Source organism: Megascapheus bottae, chromosome 3 (assembly GCF_031878675.1).
Source record: "Megascapheus bottae isolate mThoBot1 chromosome 3, mThoBot2.hap1, whole genome shotgun sequence".
Classification (NCBI taxonomy): Eukaryota; Metazoa; Chordata; class Mammalia; order Rodentia; family Geomyidae; genus Megascapheus; species Megascapheus bottae.
In genome coordinates, this window is record NC_143511.1 from 84,382,767 (window position 1) to 84,407,859 (window position 25,093).

Consider the following 25,093-nt stretch of genomic DNA (forward strand, 5'->3'; position numbering starts at 1 on the left):
AATCCCCAATTCCCGTTGAAAACCCAACCTGTCCCAGAATGGATTTGTTTATCTTAAGGAGGAGCAGTTACATAATTCCTGGAAAGTACAATATAGGAAAAAATGTCTGAAGCCATTTGTTTTTCTCTGGCATAGTCCTCCTGGACTATGCAGGCTTTTCCTCCTAGAGTGGGAGGGAGTTACTCTTAGAAGGAACTTTAGGTCAGTCTCTGACATTTAAAGCTGATCCACAATGCAGCTCACTGCTTCAGAAGGTTTTCACCTCCTTACCTGTGTTTGAAGGCTCTGTGCTAGCTGGGCTCCCAGACCTCCCTAGTGAGAATGCACATGCAGTGAGATCTCGTGGTTGTCCGACCTTCCGTGTGGGTGTGTACCCTGCTACTTTACTGCCGAGCAGAGGGCCAATTGGCTTCACTTTGGTGTCCTGAGATCCTTGTGAAACATAATTTAAAAAACACAGGGAAAAACATTGCATTAAACAAAAATAAGAGTTTCTTTGAGTCAGTCGCTTCCAAATTACTTCTAAATGTGAAAATTCTGTTGGGAAATAGGCCAACTATTTATATCTAATTTTGTGATAGCTTTTCCCTAAAACCTCCAGTTCCAGATGAAATGATAGCAAAAGCAGGCAAAGGGCTTTGAAGAATGGCTATGCTATTTACTTCTAAATAGTTAGATTGATTTAGGAGGTGTTCAGTTTTCACTACTTATTATTCCTTTCAGGAAATAACTAAATAAAATTAGGACATGTGATGGATTCTAAATGCTTTAGAGGTGACTGTAAAAGTACCATAACAGTGTAGAAAATTGTGACCTGTCAAGAAATAAAAAATTAGGCATCCTGACAGTTTTGAATAGCAGAAACTATTTAGACATTCTTGGTAAATTTACCCAGACCTGTAAAATGTGAAGGAAATCTCTAAAAGCTAAACCATTCCTTTAAACAAGCAATCATTTTTCTTTTTTAAAAGCAAGGCTTTTCTTTTCAAATATAAATTCTGAAGTTTGGGGGGGTGGGGCATTGTTCAGAAAGAGATGTACTCTTTAACTTAAGTGACTGTAACCCCTCTATGTATCACCTTTACAATAATAATAACATTTAAAAATTAAATTTTAAAAGTTAAAATTTCTGAAGTTTAAAACAAAACCCAGTTGTTTGAAATATAAACACACAAGGCTGAACTGTCAGGTATCTAAATAGGTTTTCAGAAAGGAGTAAGCATTCTTCAATGTATTTCAACATCCCAGAGCCCCAGCACAGCCAGATGTGTGAAGAGCTCCTGTGTTGAGCCTGAGGGCAGCGATACCAGGCCTGGCCTGACAGCGGATGCTCTCAGTGCTCTCACTATCACCATTGAACACTCAGGGGCACTTGGGAGGGTCGTTCACACACCACTTTCCTCCTGGACCTCACAGTCCAGCTGTAAACACCATCCATGAAGAAGGGAGATATGATCTAAGTGTTATGAAAGGAAAAGCAAAAGAACACGTAAAGGGGGCCCCACCCAGTCTGGGAGTACTAGGAAGAGTTTTCTGGAGGAAGCTGGGTACAGAAGTAGGGAGATGAGCATCCCTGACAGAGATGACAGCTTGTGCAAGAGTCCTGAAGTGAGGAAAACATATTTGCCAGAAAATCTGGCTGGAGAATGGAGAATGTGGGGGAGGGTGTCGTGAGCGGCAGCTGGCGTGGAAGGGAGGGACTGGATACTGGGAGTGGGAGCTCAGGCTCTCCACTTTCCACCAAAGGTAGCAGGGAATCATGGAAGGGTTTAAGCAAAGGCACAACTGGACTGGATTTGCTTTTTGCATCCATCATCATAGCTACAGATCATCTAGGTCTGACGGGAGGACGTAGAACAACTAATGGATCACATATAAGCCGTGATGAATCACTGTAGTTCAGAGAATGTTGGGCTGTGGAAAGAGCTTTGCAAATATTCATTAGAACAGAACCATAGGTAGCTGTCTGTGAGCACGGCACACTGTGTACTTGGGCTTTGAGAATCCAGATGCGCATCTGAGCAGAAGTAAAGGAGTGAGAACAGGAGAGAGGAAGCAGGTGATGCCAGTACCAAGCTTCTGTTTCCTGAGTTGCTGAAAAAGGTGTCTTGAGGGGTTCTTGCTCCTTCTGTAGGGAGGGCCATCCCCGGACCAAATCTAACAGTATCCACATCAGGGTTGACAAACGTGTTATCCAGCTGACCTCAAGCTGGCCAGTGTCTAGAGTAATCCTTTCCTTTAATGTTCAGCTGAAAAATAATGCCATTCCACACACAAGAAATCCAGACTTTTCTCAGTTCCCCACCCCACGTGTTTCCAAGGATCCCTCAGGAACACTCATTTATTCCATCACTCCTTCTTCCTTGTTGCTGTTGCCTCTGCTGTGTGCCTGGTACCACATCTCCCACTGGCCGCCTCCTGCCTTTCTAGCTAGGTTCTTCAGTTGGCCTTGTGGAAAGCCAATCTCCTTCCTCAGGGGGGCAGCACGACTTAGGGATCCACAAAGGAATGTCAGTGTCACCAAGAAAGCATTACTCCAAGTTCTGTCAAGCTTGCCCCTCTCTCCTGTCTGCCAGGATCGCTATGAACTACAGGAGCTGGACTGCTGCCCTCCCTCCCCAGCCCAGGAGAGCTTCTGATCATTTCCCTAGTTCAGGGCATTCAGCCCTCTCTGGAATCCAAGAAGTAGAGAAAATGTTCTCTTAGACCCCAGGCTCAAACATGTTCTCAATCGACAGAATGACTCAGTGACATACAAAAGGCAAGATGTTTTCCCATTATTTTGTGGAGTGATTAATTGAATATTCTTCTGAATCTTTCCCTTCCAGAAGGGAAAAGATTGCCTTTACTTGTGGAATCTCAGGCTTAGTTACCTTAAAATTTCACATTTCTTGCTTTGTGCAGTGGCTCATACCTGTAACCCCTAGAGCTCAGGGTCAACGCCCAGGCCTCAAGTCCCATGGCTGACAAAAAAAAAAAAATCACATTTCTCTGGGACTTTATAGTTTTTCTCAGTGCATACAGTACAATAGATATTATTTTTTTTTCACCTGTCATGGGGCTTGAAACTAGTTGATGTCCCTGAGCTCTTCAGCTCCAGGCTAGTGCTCTACCACCTGAACCACAGTACCACTTCTGGTTTTCTGGTGGCTAATTGGAGATAAGAGTCTCACAGACTTTTGTGCCCTGGCTGGCTTTGAACTGTGATCCTCAAATCTCAGCCTCCTGAGTAGCTAGAATTATGGGCGTGAGCCACCAGAGCCCCACTGGTGTTATTTTTTAAAACTCCATTTTATGCATAAAAATCCCATAATTTGACCTAGCCAATGTCATAGGCTATGCAGATACCAAGCTTAGCTCAAGATTTCATGCTCTTAGCAGGATTGCCTTCCAAACGTAACTAGTATATGCTCCATTTCACATCTCTGTCTCCATGGAGATAAACAGTAGGAAGAAAATACAGAGATCAGGAAAGGAGCCCTGGGGCTGTAGAGTTGGAGAACTTTATTCCTTTGTATTTTTGTAGCCAGAACCTGTTTTCTTACTAAGATGCCAATTATCCTCTGACCACATTTCATCTTTGGAGCTCTAATTGGAAGCTTAACAATAATAATCATTGCAGTAATTTAGCCAAGTGCTGGTAAAATTAAACATCTATAATCCTAGCTATTCAGAAGGCTGGGATCTGGTAGATTGTGGTTCAAAACCATCCCAGCCAGAAAAGTCCAAGAGACCCTTTCTCCAAAATAACCAGCAAAAAGGTGGGCTGAAGCTAAGTAATAGAATGCTAGCTGAGTAAGCAAACCAAGGGAGCATAAGTCTTTGAGTTCAAACCCTAGTACTAGCAAAAACAAGGGGGAGTAGTTATTCAAGTTAGCTCTTCTGCTTTACAACAGACGATTCATGTACTGGTATTTCATTTAATCCTCCCAACACTCCTTTCTTTAAGGGAGGCACTATTTTTAGCTCATTTCATAATTACAGAGTATGAATAAGGTTCATGTTAAAGGCAGCTCACTGATGACATGAGTTTAAAGGACTGTCTCCTCTACATTGAGTGCTTGCTTTTCCTTACTCTCTCCTGTGTCAGTCAGCTAGTGAAGTGTAGCTATCACATGCTTAGTAGTCCTATGGAGAAAAGCTGTATGTCTGGGGATCAAGACCTGCCAACAACCATGGAAAGAGTTTGGAAGTAGATTCTGTCCCAGAGTTGAACCTTCACAAGAAATCGTGGCTTCAGCCAACAACTTGACCAAAGTCTTATGACTTCATGACACCCACCTAAGACACGCCCAAATCCTGATCCCTAGATCAGGATAATACTTATTGCTATAAGTTTCTAAGTTTGGGGCATTTGTCATGCAGTAATGGGTAGGTGAGATACATTGTATAACTTTTAGTACTGCCCTGCATTGACTGTACTTTGCTGCCAAATCTTTTGGGGACAAAAATCATTTGCCACTATCTATACACAGAGAACCACAATTGACCCCTAGAACCGCAGGGAGCACTGAGCTTCACCCAAAAGCTGATTTTTGAGGAGAAAATTCTATAGGCCAAGGAAGTAGTTGCCACTTTTTGAAGTGATGAGCTAGCTTTGCAGCTCCTTAAGGAAGAAGGTGACTGAGGGTGTGGTGTGTGTGACAGGTTAGGGCGTGGAAGATTATTACCCTCAGCAAGGTGTGTCCACTGGCCAGGTACATCCTGGGCTCTGGCCTGTAGTCTGTCCAGGCCTGCAGAGGCCCTAAGGCCTGCTTGGGGAAGTGAGAAAATATCCATTCCATGTGGCTGCTCAAAAAGGCTGTGCCCAGGAATGGCATGAGGTACCCACTTGTTCCTCTACAAAACCAATACATTGCTTATAACGATATCATAATAAAAAGAAGTCTGTAAAGTAAAAAGTGAAAATTGTGCTCTTCCTCTGCTCCTTCCCAGAGGAACCACAGCCAGGAGCTTGGGAGTTTGCCCCTCCAGACACTTCATCCACACCCACAATTGAAAGTGCCTGTGGGGGTGCATATAATGCCAGACTTTTTAACTGAATGGGGAGCATGTTGTGCCTTTCCTTTTCCCTACTTGGGGTTAGGTCCTGCTCAGTGGTAGCAAATGTAGACCTTACTCATTCCTGGTGATTCTGTGGCACAGGTATGGGCAATTTGTTAGTGATTGTGCTGACTTGTGTAGCTACACCTCTGCTGATAATCACTGAGGTGGTTTCTGTTTTTCCCCTTTTACAGCTAGAGCTGTGGGGAATGTCCTTCTACCTGTGTCTGCGCTCATCTGTCAGAGTATTCTAAATAGGAGAGCTAGACATGGAACCCCTAGGCAGCTTTGCCCCTTCACAGAAGCCACTGCTGAGAAAGCTGCTATTGCCTTCTCTTTACACTGTGGGCACACCTGCTCTCTCACACTCGCCACCCAGATGTTGTCTGCCAGCTTTTATTTATGCTGAAATGACACACGGAGATAGCACCTTGTCAAGCCCACCCTTCTCCATGCCGCATTTCTCTTCGGCCCTCTGGGTTAGACTGTCAGCCTTTGAGCCAGGTGATTAGCTGTTCCTTGCCTCTCGTCTGTTTCCTAGGTATCAGTCCTGATCCCTCTACATGTGTTCCCCTACAGTCCTTCACTGCCTTCTTCCATGAAAAAAGGCTACTTGGCCCTGGGCTCCCATGGAAAAAACGCACACTTAAACCCCTGCAGGCACTCTTGCCTGGTGCCTGCTGGAGACTTCATGCTTCTAATCCTTTCCCCTCATTAACATGACTACCCTTAGGCCTCTGTCATGACATGGCTATAGAAGGGAATTTGAATTCCATTCCCTAGGAATGGAATGAGCTGCTCCTCCAAGCTCTGGGCTACTCCCAGCTCTGCTGAGCTTAAGATAGATATGCACAAGGAGGCCTCTCCTCCCATTATGAAATGTCCTTCTGCTTCACCACTTACTGAAGCAGAGGGAGGAACTCCTCTTGACCTGCTCCTAAGGCCAGATTCACTGTGACCAAATGTGAGCAGGACATAGGACAGCCAGATGGCTACCCACACCCACCTAGGAGACACTGCATGTGGAAGTATTTTGGGAGGCTACCCAGATGGCAGGGATGTTCTATGTCTGGAGTCCCATGTGTGAGCTGAGCTGACCTAGGCCACCCTGCTTAGGAGGATGGGACACTTGAATGTCTTTAGATGCTGAGGCATGTGTCTACGAGGAACGGAGTCTCAAGCCAGGACTGGTTCTGGGATCTAAGAGACTATGATTTCCAGATCCCATGTCTGGAGGTGTAGAAGTGGGAAATTTGTGGCCCCAACCAAGGCTCAATTACCATACTATGCAGGACAGGAAGAACTGTGCATGAGACAATAGCCAGACTAACCACAAGGGGAACACTGAGTGCCAGTGAGTAGGGTTACTAAGTTTGTAGGATATAGGAGAAGGTGCTCTCTGTCCTGTAGGAGGAAGAGGAGAATGGCAGGGTCTAGCAGCTGTGAAGTGCTCTCCATTGCTTCTCTGAGGTCAAACAGGCAAATAGCCATGGACTAGCATACTGATGTCCTGGGAGCTGCTGCCCAGCCTACTGCTTCTACACAGTCAGGTGGCTGGCAGCTTCTGTGGCAAGGGGCTGCGTACATCTGCAGTGCTCAGGTGCAGTACCATCTGCTGATGTGTCTGAGTGGGAACCTTGGTGTGTTCCTTTCCTTCTTGGGTGCAGTGGCGGATGTCACAGAGGCAGGATTTCAAGCTGTCTGAGTTCAAGTTCCAGTTATCTGAGGCTTCATGCTCCTAGATATGTCCATCTCTGCCTCTGTTTCACATGATGAAGAGAAGGGATTGTTATAAGAATCTAGAGATACACATGTTGTCTGGCACATGGAAAATGCCACATAGATGGTAGATGGAATTTGTGTGATCTTTAGCTAGTAAGACCTGAGCACTGGGGACGTTGGTGTTTTTTTGCCTCCAAAAAGGCTATTGAGAAATTCAGCACATCTGAGGAGAGCAGAAAAATGCCCTTCAAGACATATCCGGGTATCACATATAGTGGCCCATCTGGGCATCAAAGCATTGGGTATGGGTTAAGTGTGCTTTCAGGAGAGGACAGGTGACCTTAGGGAGGAGCTAGAGAATAGGAACCCATCTAACTTGCAAACTAGAGGTCCTGGAGAGAATGGGCGCCAACAACAGCTGGAATATAATCTAAACACTTTTTTTGGATAGAGATCCAGTCCTCCACTCTTCCTCTACTGGGATCCTGGAATCTTCCCTTGCCTCTCACAGGGCATCGACCTCCAGCAGCAGTCTGCCAGCCAGCTGTGCTCCAAGATCAGAACCAGTAGAATTGGAGTGTTGGGGTAGACATTCAACTTTGACTGGCCAATTGGATCCCTGTTAGCACTGCAAAGTAGAAGTGCTGGTACTCAGAGAAGAAGGACACGTAAGCTCAGAAATGCCATTCAGTGCTATGCCTGGGGCCAAAAGTGACAGTAGACTGCAGGTAGGGACATAGTAAGAAACCCCATGGGATGTGGAGAAGGTTGCTACTTTGCTTTCTGGAGGCCTTCCCCACAGTTTCTGATTCCTGGCCCTCATGAGGCTCAGCTGCATCTCTACCCATGGAGTCTCAGGGAGATACCTTGTGTGTCCTTATGTAACCAGCTTATTTAATGGTCTGGACTGTGCCAGGGGTAAGAAGAAACCAAACTAATTTTTCCCCAGTGTTTTTCTCAAGCTTGCTTTGTGGATAAGTTTTGGTTTTTTTCCTAGTTGAAGGAGAGAACTCAGCAGGCCCCTAGATCTTCCCGGTGTCAGTGATGACGAAGTCCAGTCCCTTGGAACAGCCTTGTCATTCCAGACAGTCCTGTGTAGGAATCAGGCCTGGATTCCTAAAACCAGCCTTGCAGGCCTGGAGCTGGGCAGAGCAGGAAGTCAGCTTCTTCACAGGATTTTGGTCAATCCTACTGCTTCTGTCACCTGCCCTCTCAGGGCTGTCGCCTTGGAGATTTGAACAAAGGGAGCAGGGCATGCAAGGGAAAGGGCCTGTCTTCTGCAGCAGCTCTGACTTAATCCAGAGCTTGTGTTCAGTGCATGGCCCCAGCTCCTCCTTTGCCTTTGGGTGCTGATTTTGTTTACTCTGAATGCTTCCAACCCTGCTCCTTGGTGGCAGAATGATACTTTTCTAGCTGACTTTGACTCTTGCACTTGCTCTCCTGGCCCCCTACCCTACTTCCAGGCTCTTTGTGTTCAGTATCTCCTACTTTATACTATCCTGGTGCCTAGAGTCTTAAGCCTGGGGCCTGGGTTAGACAGTGGCTCTCATGTTTGCTCATCCTATTCTCTGGGAGTTACCCTTCCCTGTCACTTGATTTTGGTGAAGGGCATCTACTGTTCATGTGTTTGAGGAGGACATATAAAGACAACTCCCCAACTTCCAGGATCCTTCTATGCATTGCTTACACAGAGTCCAAGTGGGAGTTGATGAATGCTGCAGCACCTATTTGAGTATCTCTGCAGGTTGGTCTTTCACCTTACTCTGGAATGAATGATCCTGGGAAGCTATTAGGCTGTCCCTACCCTTTAGAGACTCAAGGAAAACTGAGGCAGAATGAATGGTGTTTTCTATTTGTTGGCTCTAAAATGTGTGCTCCTTTTCTTTAATGTATAGTTGCCTGGATACCTCTTACTATAACAAAAGGCTCAAGCCTGAAACAGGTGAGATGATCTAGAAAGTCAGGGAGGGTCCTCTGAACTATTGGAGGAACTGGGGCTTCTATGCATGTTAAATTCGATCACCTCTGCTTTCAGTAATCTGCAGGTTTCTCTTTCATCTCTTGCAAATTGACAAACTGTAAAATGGGGACTGTTCAGTGTCATTTGGCAAGTATGGGCTACAACAGAAGAAAGAACTAGCTTTGTTAACATCTGCCTGGGCCTGAAGTTGTGCCCACCAGGGAAGAAGAACTCAATATCATTAGAACTTTCTTTTTGTGTGTGAGTCATGGGGCTTGAACTCGGCCTGGGCATTGTCCCTGAGCTCTTCAGCTCAAGGCTACCACCCTATCCTTGAGCCAAGCCCCGCTTCCCCTTTTCTAGAGGTTAATTGGAGATAAGAGTCTCAGGTCCCTTTGCACTGGCTTTGAACCTTGATCCTCAGATCTCAGCCTCCTGAGTGGCTAGGATTCAGGTGTGAGCCCCAGTACAGCCTCATTAGAACTTTCTTATGTCAGATTATGACCTTAAAAGGACCCTAGTTGGGATTAGAAGAGTGCTGTTGATCTAGCTTGGGTCAATCTTTGAATGGTGACTACTGAGGGAGAAGATCACAGGTACCTGACTGGAAGACTCCCAAGTTCACCTCATTTCTGACCTTAACTCCAGTGCAATTGTTCCATTCTGAAGCCTAGTGAATTGGCCTCCTCCCTCCCAGTTTACTCTAAGTGCAGGCACATACAAGGGCCTCATGCCTCCTTGGCTTTACATATGGCCAGTAGTAGTTTGGACAAGACATGATTTTGAGTGCTGGAGCTGAGGGACATTTGGGTTCCAAATGACATAGAAAAGTGGCTACTTCATACTATCCACCTTGGCTTTCTAGAGCTCTCGTGATTTAAGGATTGGACCTAAGAATAATATCTAGGAAATATGTGTGTACCTTAGATCCTTTTCCCTACATTTCCCCCTCCTTCTGCAATACTTACATACATACATACATACATACATACATACATACATACATACTCCACTCTAAATGTATGGCTGGGATCTGGACCAAGTTTGGGTGTACAGATTCTATTGCAACCCAAGCAACTAGGAAATAAGAACTGGGTGAGGATTCTCGCTTAAGGCTTGATTCCCAATGCCTTCTATGTTAACTCCTGCTGGAACATTTTTCCCTTCATCCTTCATTTTTTGCTCTTCCATAGAATAAGAATAATATTCCCTCCTTCTTAGAAGCATATGAAAATAACATAAAAGAAAAAAAAAAGCAGAGCACAGTGGCTCATGCCTGTTATCCTAGCTACTTAGGAGGCTGAGATCTGAGGATTGTGGTTCAAAGCCAGCCCAGGCACCAAAGTCCGTGAGACTCTTATCTCCAATTAACCACTAGAAAACCTGAAATAGTGTTGTGGCTCTAGGCATAGGGTGGTAGCCTTGAGCTGAAGAGCTTAGGGACCAAAAAAAAAGGAAAAAAATCCACTTCCAAACACTTATGTAGGAGTCTCCTAACCACAACTTGAACAGAAATTAAAGCTCTCTAAGTTGTTTTGCTTAGTGGTAAATAAAGACTGCTGTGTCTAAAGGGGTACATGTATTTACAATTTTGATACCGAACTCTTCAAAAATATCCAGTCATTTTGGGCTATTGTCGATAGTGCAGAAAGTGCATATTTCTCCATCCTCTTGTAGTCATTCAGTTGGCAGTTTTCTTATCATTGTCAACCTGACAGGTGACACATGATGGCTTATCTGTCATTTATGGTACTTTTCCAGTTCTACAAGGTATTTGTATACTTTGTCAAGTTTTCTACAAGTACATTTTCTACAAGTACATTTATGAATTTCAAAGAGGTTCTGACATAGTATGAATATTAATCCTGTATTTGACATAAATAAAAATAACATAGTAAACATGTTTCTTTCGATTTATCTTTGCCTTTCAGTCTTGGTTATGTTTTGTTTTTTGGAAGGCAGAAAAAATGGTATGTTTTTAGCCATGTCTTTCAGTCTTCTCCTTTTTAGTTTGGGCTTCCAATTATGCCTAAAATGGTTTTCCCAAGTCCCAGATATGTGCTTACAAGAAGACAGCTCTGACAGCTAGTGTGGGATTTGGGTTAGAATGAACCAGTGCAAGCTGCTGGGCAAGACCATGATGTGGCAGGGAAGGGAGAAGCGCTGAGGCTGAAAAGGGCTCAGTGCGGAGGCTGGAGCAGCCTTAGTGATGGAAGGAAAAGACCTTAGTTTTTTTACTGTACCATTAGTACAGGAGAAGTGTCACATGCAAACTGTCCTGCCTGCAAGGTGTTATAGTTCATCCAGTGGAGAAGTCAGGACGTACTTGGATGAAGGAGGTCGACTTCAGAAAACAATACTTGCCACAAGTTCTGGTGCAGGACTTCTGGGAGGCAGAATGTGATCCCTGTGGTTTGGGGCTGTGTCCTGGTGCTGACTCTTCTCTTGCTTTTCCTTAGAGGCCCCAGTCTGGGTGGTCCTGGGAAATGTTTCCAAAATAGTAACGAAGGGTACAGATGCATCCATGTAGCACTGATGGCTTTTATTGCAGATTTGTGTCATTACAAGGATAATCTAGGAATATATATATATATATATATATTTTAAACCCTCCCTTTTATATACACAGAACATGCTACATGGTACACTGTGAGAAATGCTGAGGTAATAGACACCCACTCAGATGCAGACAGTACCAAACGCCCCACACCTCACATGCCTGGCCACTGGGAGGGTCTCCCCTTCCAGGCTCATCGTTTTCTTCTGCCTCTGCATTCATCCTGGCAGCAGTGGGCCCAGCAGAACTCAGAATACACCATGCCGCAGTGCACCAGCCCTGGGGCCTGTGGCCACTGATGGTTTAGCAACTTCTACGTGGCCGTTCCTCCCCCATGTGGCCCTGTTCCCATCTTTCAGGGAAGTGGAACTTGGGGGTTGAGGTACAGATTCTAGTCCACGGAACCTCAAGTTTGTTGCCATCTGGGGCCCCCAACATACTGGCAGTGACTTCTCTTCAGCTGAGTATCTCTGGTAAGGCAGGCTAATATTTGTGTGAAAGTTACAATGATGTGGAGGCTACAGTATGAATGGAAGATACAAAACTGAATACATTACGGTGATGGTGTCACTTGGCCTGGCCTCTCCTTACCATGCCAGAACTGTTCCTTCTCAGAGGCTGAGGGATCTTGCCTGGAAAGAAAGACCTAGGTGGCAAAGAAGAATGGCCAGGGGAGGAGGGAGATGCAGTGCCTTGAACCCCAGCGAGCAGCTAGGGACTGAGGCTCGGAAGGCACTATATGAGGGTGTAACTGGGTGGAGGTTGGTGAGAAGTCCTGAGAAGGGGGAGTGATATAATGAAGGACAGGAAGGGAGAGCATGAAGTCTGATTAGATTCCCAGAGGGGTTCTTCAGAGGGGAGGTGTAGAACCCCTATGTGAGAGATGAGCCTTACAGACTTCGCTGGAAGAATCCAGACACCTATGCCAAGGATTCTTTTTGAACTAAGGCAACACAGCCTGTGTTCTACCTTTAGACTCAAGTTACACAGCGTTAAGGAAAATGCTTTCCTTCAAAGAGCAAAGCTTTTGATGATAGCTTCAGCATCTGAGAATACATAGGTGTCCACACGTTTCGCATGTGACGTGTATGTAAGTGCATATACACAGGGTATGCACAGAGAGGCTCATATACACGCATGTCACAAAGGTGTGCAGTTGGCTTTTTAAAGGAAGAGTTGTATGCATTCCCATCCTATCCTGGTAACACGAGGGGTTGTCAGATATGAAGGAAAGGAGAGGGCGAGAGAACAGGGTATCAGTCCAGTTCCATATGTGGCAGAGTAACTTTGGAAAGCAGACCCATCCTCCCAGCTGAGATGAACTGGTGAGGAGTTGTGCTGGGGCTGCACAGCCAGGGTGGTTCCGGGTCTTGGCCATGGAGTCGGGGGTGAGCAGGCTTAGTGGAAGGTGTTGGGGTTGGGCCGGATCATCATCACCACTTTCTTGAGTGAGTAGGAGCCTCCTCGGAACTCAGCCCAGTACACTCCATCCTGGTAGCGGCTCCGGTAGTGACCCCCACGGTACCAGACCCCGTTGAGGTTGGAGTGGGCACAGGCATTATACCACCAGCCTCCCTTCTGATAGTGGGCACAGTTTCCTGTGGAGAGAAGGGAGTGAGGAAATATCTGGGAGGAGGTGATTCTGTGCCATCGTCAGGACCCTGTCTGGGAAAGTCTTCAAAGGAAGAATGCTTGAGAGATGGAGAGATGGACTTTGTCCATTAGAGATAGAAGGCCGGGTGTAGATTCCCTCAGACCTGTGAGGTGGCAGGCAAATGGCTTCCCCTCTCGCAACTACTGCAATCTTATTTGTCAAAAGGAGGCTAAAAACAATACCCACTGCAGAGGACGACTGAGGATTAAGTGAGACCATGTGTGGCCCAGTGCAGGCTCCCTGCAGAGGAACTCCCAGAGCACTGCCCACCACAGGCTTTGGCCAGGGCAGCTGGGGAGAGGGAGGAAGAATCTTCCTTAGGAATTTTTAGAAGTTGAAAGAGTCTTTACAGAATGAGAAGGGAAGTGTTTAAGATGGAATGCCCCTCTTTTTCTCCCCAGCCTGAATTCTACCCAAGTTAACATTTTGTGTTATTTCATAAAAGAAGGCTATTTCCATGAAAATCTTGGCATTGTCACATCATGCTGCATTTTGCTGCCAAGGACAAGCCGTTCGGAACAATAAGAAGTATGGGCAAGGTGCAAGCAGGCATGCAGGGGCATGGCACCCCACAGCAGGAGCGAGGAGCACAGCCACCATCACCTGGGCTGCTTAGTAGAGTGAGGGGGCGGTTAGGAGGTGACCCCATTTTCAGGGAGGGGACAGCTCTGCTCCAGCTAAGGTTGTGGGAGGGATGAGGAGGTGACAGACTGAGGAAAAAGCTGGAGAAACGCCTTAGTCTCAAGCACCCCGGGATTCCTATTTTTCTGGGATTTATTCTGGGCTATGACTGAAGGTCACAAGGACCAAGAAGCAGTGCTAAGCAGGGAGAGTGCTTGGCACACCCATTTGTGCCCCCAGGGACAGAAACCATCTGACAGTATAGGGTTGTAGAAGATTCTTCCTCTTGTCCCCTCTGATGGCTCTCAGGAAGTGTGTCTCAGTCTTGTGTCCCAAGGTCTGACCAGGACAAGGAATATCTCCCAGTCAGCTCTTCAGCAGCCCTGGCTTAGTAGAACTACTGCTTTAGAGAGGGGCTGCTCCTTCCTGCCCCTCCAGGAGGGTCCATTCAGGGACAAAAAGGGAACAAAGGTATCTGTGAGGTGTGGGGACGGGAAGGTCGGGCAGGTCATGTCCCACTTGCCCCTTGATGTGTGGAGAACTATCCCTGGAACAAGGTACTGCACGTCAGTGTGGACAGCAGTACCCACATAAACCTCACTTGAAGCCATTCCTGAAGTAGTTCCAGGGATCCCTCCTTCAGGAAGGGGACTTGCATTCTAGTAGGATGAGTAGGAGGTGGGGCAGGAGGTGCCAGGCCTCACAAGACCCACCAGCCTCCAGGGCCTCTGGGCCTCCTACTGAAGGAAATGAGTGTGGACTTTGGAGGCATCAACTATGGGGTTGTCTCATCCTACATTTAGGGCAGATTGTAATTCTGTGTTTCCCCTTATTTTTAATTTAATTAAGACTTCTTAGGAAAGACCTGGATTCAAAGTATGTGACCTTAGACAAATCACCTCATCTATCCTGTCCCATTTCCTCTTAATAGCCTTGTTACAGTATTGCGTTAACATTACATGCTACCAACAGTGGCTACCAAGAATTTCTATAATATTGAGCCAAATCCTAGACAAAGCTCTTTTTTTTTTGGCGGGGTGGCAGGGGATTGGTATGGGACTTGAACTCTGGGCCTGGGTGTTGTCTCTGAGCTCTTCAGCTTAAGGCTAGCGCTCTACTACTTGAGCCACAATGCCACTTCTCATTTTCTGGTGGTTAACTGGAGATAAGAGTCTCATGGACTTTAGTACCCAGGCTGGCTTTGAACCCTGATCCTCAGATCTCAGCCTCCTGAAAAGCTAGGATTACCGGTGTGAGCCCCTGGCACCTGGCTAGACAAAGCTCTTGAGATACATTCTCGTTAGCCTTCTCCCTGTACTAAAAGGTTTGGCCCAGGAAGATTATGTGGCATATTGAGGACATGTGACTGAGTAAGTGGGATGGTGTGTGGCTAAGAGCCCATAGACCTGAGTGCCTAAGACTGAGAATTTAGGAGGGCACAGCCTTGAACATGAATGTCTGCCCTTATCTGTGTGATCCACATGCTTTGCCTTTCCCTTTTTGTAAGTGCCACAGTGACCAAGCTTCTTAGAGGGGATCTGAGGGCAATGACCAAACAAGGGACCTTCAAACATCGGGGCAGAGGGAGGGGCAGGTAGCTTGGCGCATCCATCCTCCCCCTGGGACCATCCTGGTCCCAGGACCTGGAGTCAGAGGCGATAGCTTTGGGTAACCTCTTTTCCCAAGCCAGCACCCAAATCTGACAGTGCTTTTCCTACCTGTGTAGACGTCATGGTCTCTATCCAGGGTGGTGAACTGCTTGCCATTGTGCCAGGTGAAGGAGTCGCCAGCATTACCATGGTATCGCCCTAGACGTAACTTGTAATACTCGCTCTCGGGCTCCACGCGGAAGCTAGCATATTCTGCAAAGACCTTGCGTCCAGACCAGTCCTCCATGGTCACAAGCAGTTTGTAGTTGCCTTGGTTTGTCAGCCAGTAGATGTTCTCCAGGCCCAGCCAATACTCGCCATCGATGTTCCCAAACCCTTGCTGAGGAAGACCCAGGAGAGCATGAGTGTGGAATACACTGGGCCCCTACCTGTGCTGGACACTCAGCTCTGGACAGAGGGGCCTGAGAATCAAATGTAACACAAGGCCGAGTCGGAGCTCAAATTCTTGTTCCCCCAAGTCACAGCTCTGTGACTTGATGAGTCACTTCACATTCCCGATCCTCAGCTGCACATCATTCACACAGATGGAGAGGGTGGCTGCCTGTGAACCCCAGGCTCCTCGCTGGCACTTTTCTCACAGGGCCACTATGGGAGTGTGTGGTGTGGTCACTTGAGAACCTGCCATACAGAAGGTACGTGTCCATTCCCTGGGCAGAGTCCTGTCCTGTCCTGAGCCTCAGTTTCCTTCTGTAAGGATGAGCCATGCATGAGGAGCTCTAGCATGGCAGGCATGAGCTGTGACACAAGCACGGCATCTACCTGGACTTCCTTCCAGTTCTAGAACCCAATGGGTTTTTGCTATTGTTGTTTTTGAAATGCTTTTTGGGGTGGGGTTGCCTGCACAGTGATGGCCCTTGAAGTCTCGTAAGTGCATAGATTCATTGTTGATCATCATTGCTAGTGTTTAATGAGACCTCGGGCTTATAATGTGCACTTCTTGCTAGTTATTTTGTGAAATGTCATGTGGACTTTCAGAGTAACATGCTGTCATGAGCCTCCCTAGGATGCATGAGTCAGGATATGCTAGAGTATGTGGTCTTGAGTGCTTCACTGAGCACCCTCCTCGAGAGGAAGGTGTAGAGATCTCTGGGAACACAGGCTGGTTGGGAGGTGGGCAGGGAGCAGCAGGATGGAAGGACACCTGAGAAGCAGGCATGACAAAGCCACATGTGGAGGCTAATGGGAGGTGAACACTGAAGCCTAAGCTGTAGTCACTGCTTCGCCATGTGACAGTGGTACAGTCATGAGCAAGGTGCTTTTCCTCTCCTGTTAGCCAAGGTGATAGTGGTACCCTCCTCAGGGGTCATAAGGGACCTCTGAACAGTGCCAGGCATGGCAGGTGCCTAATGAGCCATTTTGAACATTCTCTGCTCAGAGTGGGTACAGCTGAGCCCTTGCAGCCTCTCCTAGGGAGGGCCTAGGAGCTTCAGGACTTGCCCTCTGGGCTTTGAGAACTGGGTTTCCATGGGGAGATAGCAGAAAGCAGTGCAGCTGGGAATAAGGTGCTGCCTCAATGCCCCCTCCCAACCCCCCACCTGTCTAGCATGAGAGGCTCTGATGGCTCTAACTGTAACTGTTGTCTTGAGGCAGGTGCTAGTGTCAGGAAGGGAAGGAACCTGTCCTCATTACCCTGGCCCCTGGCCCCATCCTTACCCTATGGGGCTAGTCAGGGCAGTACAGACAGGCCTCAGACGCTCACCTTGTAGGTCTCCCAGTTCCTAAAGAAGTTGACAGAACCATCCAGGCGCCTCTGGATGACAGTCCAGCCCCCCGGGTCATGTCTCTGGTCACACCACACCTGCATGAGGCGGTTAGTGTTCTCAGGCTTTACCAGGTAGATGGAGCTGGTATCATGGCCATCTTCTAGGGCCTGCAGACAATCTCTCCAGGGGCCTGCAGATACAGATGTGCACCTGTCACACATGCCTGTAGCCATCCAGTCATATTCTGAGCAGCACAACCTATGGCAGGGCTCTGGCAGGGAACCACAGGCCTGAAATTTGAGGTAACCAGTTGTTGTTTTATAAGCTTGAGATATGTGATATGAAAACAAGTGCTCAGAGCCAGGGGTCCAGATGTGTGATCTCCAAGCTCAGTCTCTGCTCTCTGTCTCTCTCATGGTGTGATCTCAGTCAGCGTTCTCACTTCTTTTCATCCTCGGCTTCTTAATTTATAGCTAAAGGATTTATTTTCTTCATCTAGGGCTCTTAGGGTAGAAAGGTCATTTCTGTGGCAATTCCTGGTAATTGTTTAAACTTAACTCTATTGGTAGAAAGACATTGTGCCTATTGAATATAACCATGTTCACAATACTGCAAGGACTTAGCTGTGCCCTGCCAGCAAGGGTAGACTTCATCCAGCATTTGCTGAGTACCAGGGACACCTCAGCTTGACTGTGTGTCCAGTTTTTTTGCTTTCACTACAGTTTCTAATAAGAGAACTTTTGTAGGCCTAGAATTTGGGAAGGTAGCCTTGAGACCTCATGAAATATTTTTTTTTTTTTTTGCTAGTCCTGGGCATTGAGCTCAGGGCCTGAGCACTGTCCTTGGATTTTCTCAAGGCTAGAGCTCTACCACTTGAGCCTCAGCACCACTTCTGGCTTTTTTCTATGTATGTGGTACCAAGGAATCAAAACTAGGTCTTCGTGCATGCTAGGCAAGCACTCTACCACTAGGCCAAACTCCCAGCCCCTTATCTATATATTTTTAAGGAAGCTCATCACAGACAAATGCTCAGAGCCCATACATCATGAGTTCAGTGTTCCATAGGCAAGATTCACATCTGAGACACAAAGGGCTCTAGGAACCCGAATAGCTGCCATAGGTCTTCCAGCTTTCTGACTCCTAGCCTCCAGTGTCCCCTGGTAGTTTATTATGCTCCTCACATCAGTAAGTAGACCTGAGTTACCCAAGTCTGGACAGGTCAGAGTCTCCCTTACTGGTTCGAGGAAATTTCTGGAGGCCAGTCAATTATACAGATTAAAATACAAACTTTTTTCAGGCTGGGAATGTGGCTTAGTGAAAGAGCGCTTGCCAAGCATGCATGGAGCCCTAGGTTCGATTCCTCAGTATCACATAAATAGAAAAGGCTAGAAGTGGCACTGTGGCTCAAGTGGTAGAGAGACTAGCCTTAAGGAAGCTCAAGGACAGTGCCTACGCCCCGAGTTCAAGCCCCAGGACTGGCAGAAAAGAAAGGAAGGAAGCAAGGAAGAAGGAAGGAGGGAAAAGAAGAAAGAAAGGCTCAGAAAAATCCAGAAGTGGTACTGTGGGTCACATGGTAGACTGCTAGCCTTGAGCTAAAGAAGCTCCCTATGTGTTTGTGAGTGGATGCCTATCAGTGGGCTCATGCTCCACTTTCACTGACTGGCTCCAGCTTGATAGCTCCTTCCTGTTGGGCAGTTAGACTCAGCTGGTCCACATGCTTCCCTGGTGAGCCAGGCAAGGTTAGGGTTTGGGTCCTTGTTAGGCATTTCAGTGGGCCTTTGATAGCCCTTGTAGCACCATATGATACCACACCCAGGCCCAGGTCAGTTTGGGTACTGGCATTAAGCTGTGGGCTCCTCCCTTCATTCACTGGGAAAGGGGGGATTTTCATCCATTTACCTCCTCTCAGCTCTCACCCAGCAGGACTTCTAGCACCTCACCCCAACCAGCAGGTAATATACAAGCTTTTCCTTCCTCCCTTCCTCCCTGTAGTCCTCCTTCCTTCTATTTTTTCTTTCTTTCTCCTCTTCCCCCTCTCTCCCTTCCTCTTATTCTCAGTATCCGTCCTGAGGAAGGGGAGGCCAGACCTTCAGGAAGAGCATTCAGGAAGAAGAAAAAGGTGTTGGTTGTGCTTGGCCCAAGCCCTCGGGACAGAGACAGAGAATGAGAGTCTGTCCTGAACAGCTGGAGCAGAGCGCTGGTGGGTGTGGGGAACTCAGCATCAGGTCAGCAGTATGTGTGTGTGGGGAGTGTTGATGAGCATACTGGGGACAGAAGATCCGGCAGAACCTGCAAAATAACACCCACTGGAAGCAAGCAGCTACTGCCAGCCACTTCCTGTAGAGCCACTGGGCCCTGCAGGATGGTCAGATGGGGAGACTGTCCTGGAAGGGCATCCTGCAGGGAAGCTCTTTGTAGGCCCCTGGGAGGATAGCATTCAGCCTTGTGGTTCCTTCCCAGTCTTTTTTAAAAAGACAACTGGTTTAAAATATATTGGGAAATCCAGTCACTTCAAGAATTTGTGGAAAGAAAATGTAGGCTTGTGCAATTCTATTATAGTTTTAGGAAGTGATCGGCCTCTAAGCCTCAGGTTATTAGCATCTAGCTCTAAAAAGTCCTCCCTAGAATAGCTAATAACAGTAAACTAACAATAGCCAATGCTGCTGAGCACTTCTTATTGGAAGCCATGCTGAAGTATTTCCATCCTAATCCTTCCTACATCCTTATGAAGTGAACGTAGTCTTTCCATTTTACAGATGGAGAAACTAGAGCCCAGGAACATTATGGGATACATGAAGGTCACATGGTCAGGAAGGGGCAGGGTGAGTCTCTGGCCTCCCAGATGATCTTGGTAGGCCAGAACCTGACTCTAACACACACTTCTTTTCCCTGACCAGAGGCCCAGGCTCTGATCTGATCTCTGTGAGAGAGTTATCTTTATCAAGGTGTTAACCTCCCCCCCTTTTTTTTTGCCAGTCCTGGGCTTGAGCTCAGGGCCTGAGCACTGTCCTTGGACTTTCTCAAGGCTAGAGCTTCTACCACTTGAGCCTCAGCACCACTTCTGGCTTTTTCTATGTATGTGATACTGAGGAATTAAACCCGGGTTTTTGTGCATGCTAGGCAAGCACTCTACCACTAGGCCAAACTCCTGCCTCTACCCTTTTTAATTTAGCTTTATTAGTAATTTGAGTTGTTGTTGGTTTCTTTTTCCTCCTGTGTTTACATCTTGGTGTTCTTTGCCCAGTTTTCAACTATTATGACATAGAAGTTCGCTTGTTTCATTTTATTTTTTTAGGAAAACCTGGCAATTCTTTAAAGCCTCTTGGAATTGTGGGATTAGATATAAGAGAGTGGGGATGTGTTTAGCTAGCATTTTAGCCTTCCTTTTCTCTTTCCTTTCTCCCTCTCTCCCTCCCTCCCTCCCTCCTTCCCTTTCTTTTTCGGTTGGTCATGGCGCTTAGATTCTGGGCCTGGGCACTGTCTCTGAGCTCTTCAGCTCAAGGCTACCACCCTACCCCTTGAGCCACAGGGCTACTTCCAGTTTTCTAGTGCCCTGGCCGGCTTTCAACTGCGATTCTCAGATCTCAGCCTCCTGAGTAGCTAGGATTACAGGCGTGAGTCACCATGCCTGGCTTCTGCATTTTCCACTTTCAGTAAAGACTTTCACATGTTCCTGTAGCCTGCCCTTCAGATGACACTCGGGCCCATTAGCTCCTATCAAGAACCACGTCCCCCGAACAGTTTCCCTTAAAATCCCTTCACATACCTTTTCCAAATCTCCCACATTTGAACACATACTGTGGCAAAGGATAGCAACACACATGAGGGATGAAAATGAATCTGAAAAATACTTGCATTCAAAAGTCAGCAGCAGTAAAATTTTCTATGGCCCAATTAAAAGGGCTGAGTCGAAACCTTCTGCTTTGATGAGAGAAACCTACCTCCAATAAAGGAGTGAGGCAATGGCAAATCTGTTATGCGCAAATAATGTGATGAGAAATCCTTACTGTATCCTGTAAGTAACATGGGCACTAGCCTGCCCTTGTTATACACAAATAATTCCATCCTGGTGAAGCATCCAACTGGTTAAAGAATCCATGGCAGCAGACACGTGGGGCTAAGAGAAGGACTTCCAGTTTGGAGTCAAGCTCAGATCTTGGTATCTTCACCTGACCATTGGGTAGCTTTGGACAGCTTTCTCACCAAGCCTCAGTTTGTTTTCTTTTTTTTTTTTGCCAGTCCTGGGCTTGAGCTCAGGGCCTGAGCACTGTCCTTGGACTTTCTCAAGGCTAGAGCTCTACCACTTGAGCCTCAGCACCACTTCTGGCTTTTTTCTATGTATGTGGTACCGAGGAATCGAACCCAGGTCTTCATGCATGCTAGGCAAGCACTTTAACCACTAGGCCAAACTCCCGGTCCCTCAGTTTGTTTTCTGTAGAATGGGGAGTGAACACTAGTAGTCTGAGGCTCTCCGGCTGTGTGATAGATGACAACTTGACATGTTGTCAGTTGTTCATCTTCCTCCCTTACTGTGTGCATGTTACTGAAGTTTCCAAAACAAAAATCTAACATTGTAAATATGTATGCATGTGTTATAATACCTATCAACGGGCATTTTCTACAAGGCATATTTTAAGTCACAGAAGACCACAAAGCCGTACTGAAATAAATAATGGAAATCATTTTTGTCAACAAAGCTGAATTTCTGATGTGCAGTGGGTGAAGCGCTGCTCTGGAGCTGTGGGAGTGCCAGGCAGCCGCTGTTTACCTTGGCTCCCCTTCTGAGAGGCTGCTCTGCCCGGAGCACCAGGCCAACACTAACTCAGCAGCACCTATATTCTATGCAGTGTGAGTGCCCAGCCTTGCCTCCATAAAGACCACATTTACACTCTAGCCAGAATGTTCCACATGAAGAGCATTGCAGCCGCCATGGTAAGCTGAGTCTGTGGTTCCCCAGAGAAGCAGGCAGGGTGTAGGAAGCCCACAGGACATGGGGCTGGAAGGAAGGGAGCGGTGTATTGGTATGTAGAACATGAGATGTGCAGGTCTCTGGCCTTCAGACCCCAGGTCAGCCTGGTAAGTATTGGAGGTGATCTGGGTTATGTACCCTGCCCTGCTGCCTCCCTCTTCTCTGGGTTTTTAATGGGATGATCACACACAAGGAACAAAGCCTTCCAGGAAACCAGAGATCACCCCATTCAGTGCTCACCACCTCCTTGGCAGGGCATTCTGATAAAGGAAAGTTGGTGTGGGTGGCCATGTCAGGCCCAACTGTAATTTCCTCTTGTTCCTTCTCTGTGCTCTGGGACAGACCAGGCTTAGTCCAACTTATCCAGGCCCCAGATTTGAAGGACACTCACAATGTAGCTACCTTCAAGCAGTCCTATTCAGGCCTACTTAAGATCCCCTTGAAGCCATCTGTGGAGGGGAGAGCTGTGTCTCCTGCCTGGCTATTCCTGAGGACCAGAAAAAAGGAGCAAAGACTGTCAGGGCTGTGAGCCAGCAATTGCTGGGCTCTTTGTTCCCTAAGCCCATTCTTGAATCTCAATACTTGGCCACCCTATGCCATGTACTGGACCTTGTGACCTAGGTTAATGTCCCAAGAGCTGTTCCTGTGAGTATTCAAATACCAGTTGAGGTCCTGGTACAGGGGATTCTGTGATATGGAGTCACCTGCTTTTGTCTGAGAACTTTACGTAGTTTTTAAATTATTCTCACTGATGGTCTATCTCCAACATTATTCCTAAAACATTTTTTTCTGATGTAATTGATTAGTTGTAAAAATAGGATCTGGAATTTCATATCTGAATTTATCTGTCTTAATTGCCAGGGCACATGGACTGCGTAGGGGTGAGTCCCACCCTGGCCCGTGACAGGACTCCCTGGGTATCCTGAGAGGTCAGGAGAACAGACTCAGTGGGGCCCGTGAGGACCAATCATTTCTGATGCTCTAGTTTCATTTATCCAGGAGCTTGGTGAAGAATTACTTTAGTTATGTCCACATGTATCCTATGTCATTCAGTACTTTTCAGCAAAGCAGAATGCTAAACCCAGTTTTTACATTGCTGAAGGCCTCTCTAGCTCCTGCAGTCCTCCAGGCTGGCATTATGCATATCATTCTGGCTCCTCCAGGAAAAAGATCTAAATGTAGACTACTTTCCTTCTCAGAGAAGGGGCACAGTGCCTGGGACCAACAAACTTTTCAAGAGCTTATGAAAATGCTTGAGGACTTAAAAAATCTTATTGGCTCTAGAATCTGATGAAAATTTTATTAGAATATAATTAAATTTCTACTGAGTGTAACATCTTGTCAAGTTCATTTACGGAGGCATTCACAGATGCTTCCATAAAATTGTTACTACTTTGGAAAACAATTTGCAGGTTAGATTTTTCTTACTTCCCAAGACCTGATGTATGCTGAGAAATAAGAGCCAACCATAAATTAATTGAGTTATTCTTAGCCAAATAATTTCAAAAGCAAAAGTAAAGGAATCCTTTCAAAATTGTTACATTAAAAATTATATTAGTCCCAGGACTTCCCCCCCCCAAAATTATATTAGATGTGAGGTAGATGTACTTCATTGTATTTTGATAGAGTTTGGAACTTCCCAAGAGCTCTTAAGGCCAGTGAAGGACATGAAGAGGCCCTGTTTATGCTTGTTTGACTTCAAGATAAATAGCCATTGGAGCTGGGAGTTTGACCTAGTGGTAGAGTGCTTGTCTAGCATGCATGAAGCCCTAGGTTCAATTGCTTGGTACCACATACATAGAAAAAGCCGGAGGTGGAGCTGTGGCTCAAGTGGCAGCACTCTAGCCTTAAGGAAAAAGCCCAAGGACAGTGCTCAGGCCATGAGTTCAAGCCCCAGGATTGGCCAAAAAAAAAAAAAAAAAATTCCAGGTCCCATAGCTCCACAAGCTCGCCTTGAGATACAGGGCAAGGATGATTTAGGCTTATGTGCAACATAATCTTCATCCTGATTCACCCCAGGGGGGCTGATCTGAAGGACCAGGAGTGTCCATCATCAGCATCCATTAAAAAGGGCCTTGTAGCCTGCATCCTCAGTTGATGCAGTAGACATGATCCTGTGTAGGTACCATTTCATTACTTTTACAGCAGTGACCTAACCATTGAGCTCAACATGCTAAGCACATGAAGTTAGACCCTCAGTAATGTGATGCTAGCTTAATTCTGCTAGCTTAATTCTGCTTTGTGTACATCTGTCTTCTTAGAAAACATTTCTAGAGGCCTCCTGGAGTTGATATACTATATTAAGTTTGCCACAACAACCCATGCCACAGAATACCCAATCTCCAGAATTTTCTAAGTTACTTCCAATTTGCCAAGTGCCAAATGGTTGGGATTTCCAGGCTCCCAGATGTCAGAGCCCTAGGAACAAGTTGGTAGTTTATCTCATGGGCTGCAAAGACCCAGATTATTTAGCCCAGTGTCATTCTTGGAAAATAGCCTGAGGCACAGAGGGATAGCTTTCCATCACATTCAAAAGCTCTTTGTGTTCAGTTCCCTAAGCCCTTGGAGGAGGAGAAAGAGAAAGCCAGGAGAAAGATACCCCCCCACACACACACACACAAGTAATCCCCTCCAGTGACTTTTGTTTACTAAGAAGAAACTAGCAAATAATTCTCTTTGAAACATCACTGCATTACGTAGTTTGCAATGAATTTAGTGATCTTGTTTTGTTTAACAAAACATTTTAGAAAAACAGAATACAGCATACACTCCAGAGAAAGGATACTTGTGTGCTTTTTCCCTCAGCCTCTCCAGAAGGATGAATCTGAATCAGGGGAAGCCAGTGACCCCAAGAAACCATCAACACTACATCTTAGCCTTCCTCAGTTCTCTGTGTGTTCAGACACGAGATCCTAAGCTGCTGGAGCTAATCCAGCCAGCACAGGACCAGCACCTTTTGCCTGCATTGATGCTTATTTGGTCTCCACAGAGAGTAGAGGTCATCAGTGTTTCCTACTAGAAGTTTTCTTCAAATGAAGTGTACTATCTGTATCTCCTACTTCATGGGTGAATGAGATAAAATCAAGGGAGGAAGTCCACTAAGGTAAACACTCTTGTTCAAGTCATCTGAGCCCGAGCTATAGACAGCTATGACAACAAAGGGTGGCTTTCACATGTGTGATGTGTTATCAGTT

General features: G+C 46.5%; 2 protein-coding genes across 5 annotated transcripts in view; one reads left to right on the top strand and one right to left on the bottom strand.

Annotated features, from left to right (window-relative positions):
* Window positions 1-25,093, top strand: part of Ralgps1 (Ral GEF with PH domain and SH3 binding motif 1) — a 232,512-nt gene that overhangs the window by 111,291 nt on the left and 96,128 nt on the right. The window lies entirely within an intron of this gene.
* Angptl2 (angiopoietin like 2) overlaps window positions 12,049-25,093 on the bottom strand; it is a 31,730-nt gene continuing 18,685 nt past the window's right edge. Inside the window, exons 3-5 of the mRNA XM_090330656.1 lie at window positions 16,927-17,120; window positions 15,276-15,546; window positions 12,049-12,880 (exon numbers count right to left, since the gene is read on the bottom strand). Of these exons, the coding sequence (XP_090186782.1) occupies window positions 12,681-12,880; window positions 15,276-15,546; window positions 16,927-17,120 (665 nt within the window). The 3' untranslated portion in view covers window positions 12,049-12,680. The remainder of the gene's footprint in view (window positions 12,881-15,275; window positions 15,547-16,926; window positions 17,121-25,093) is intronic.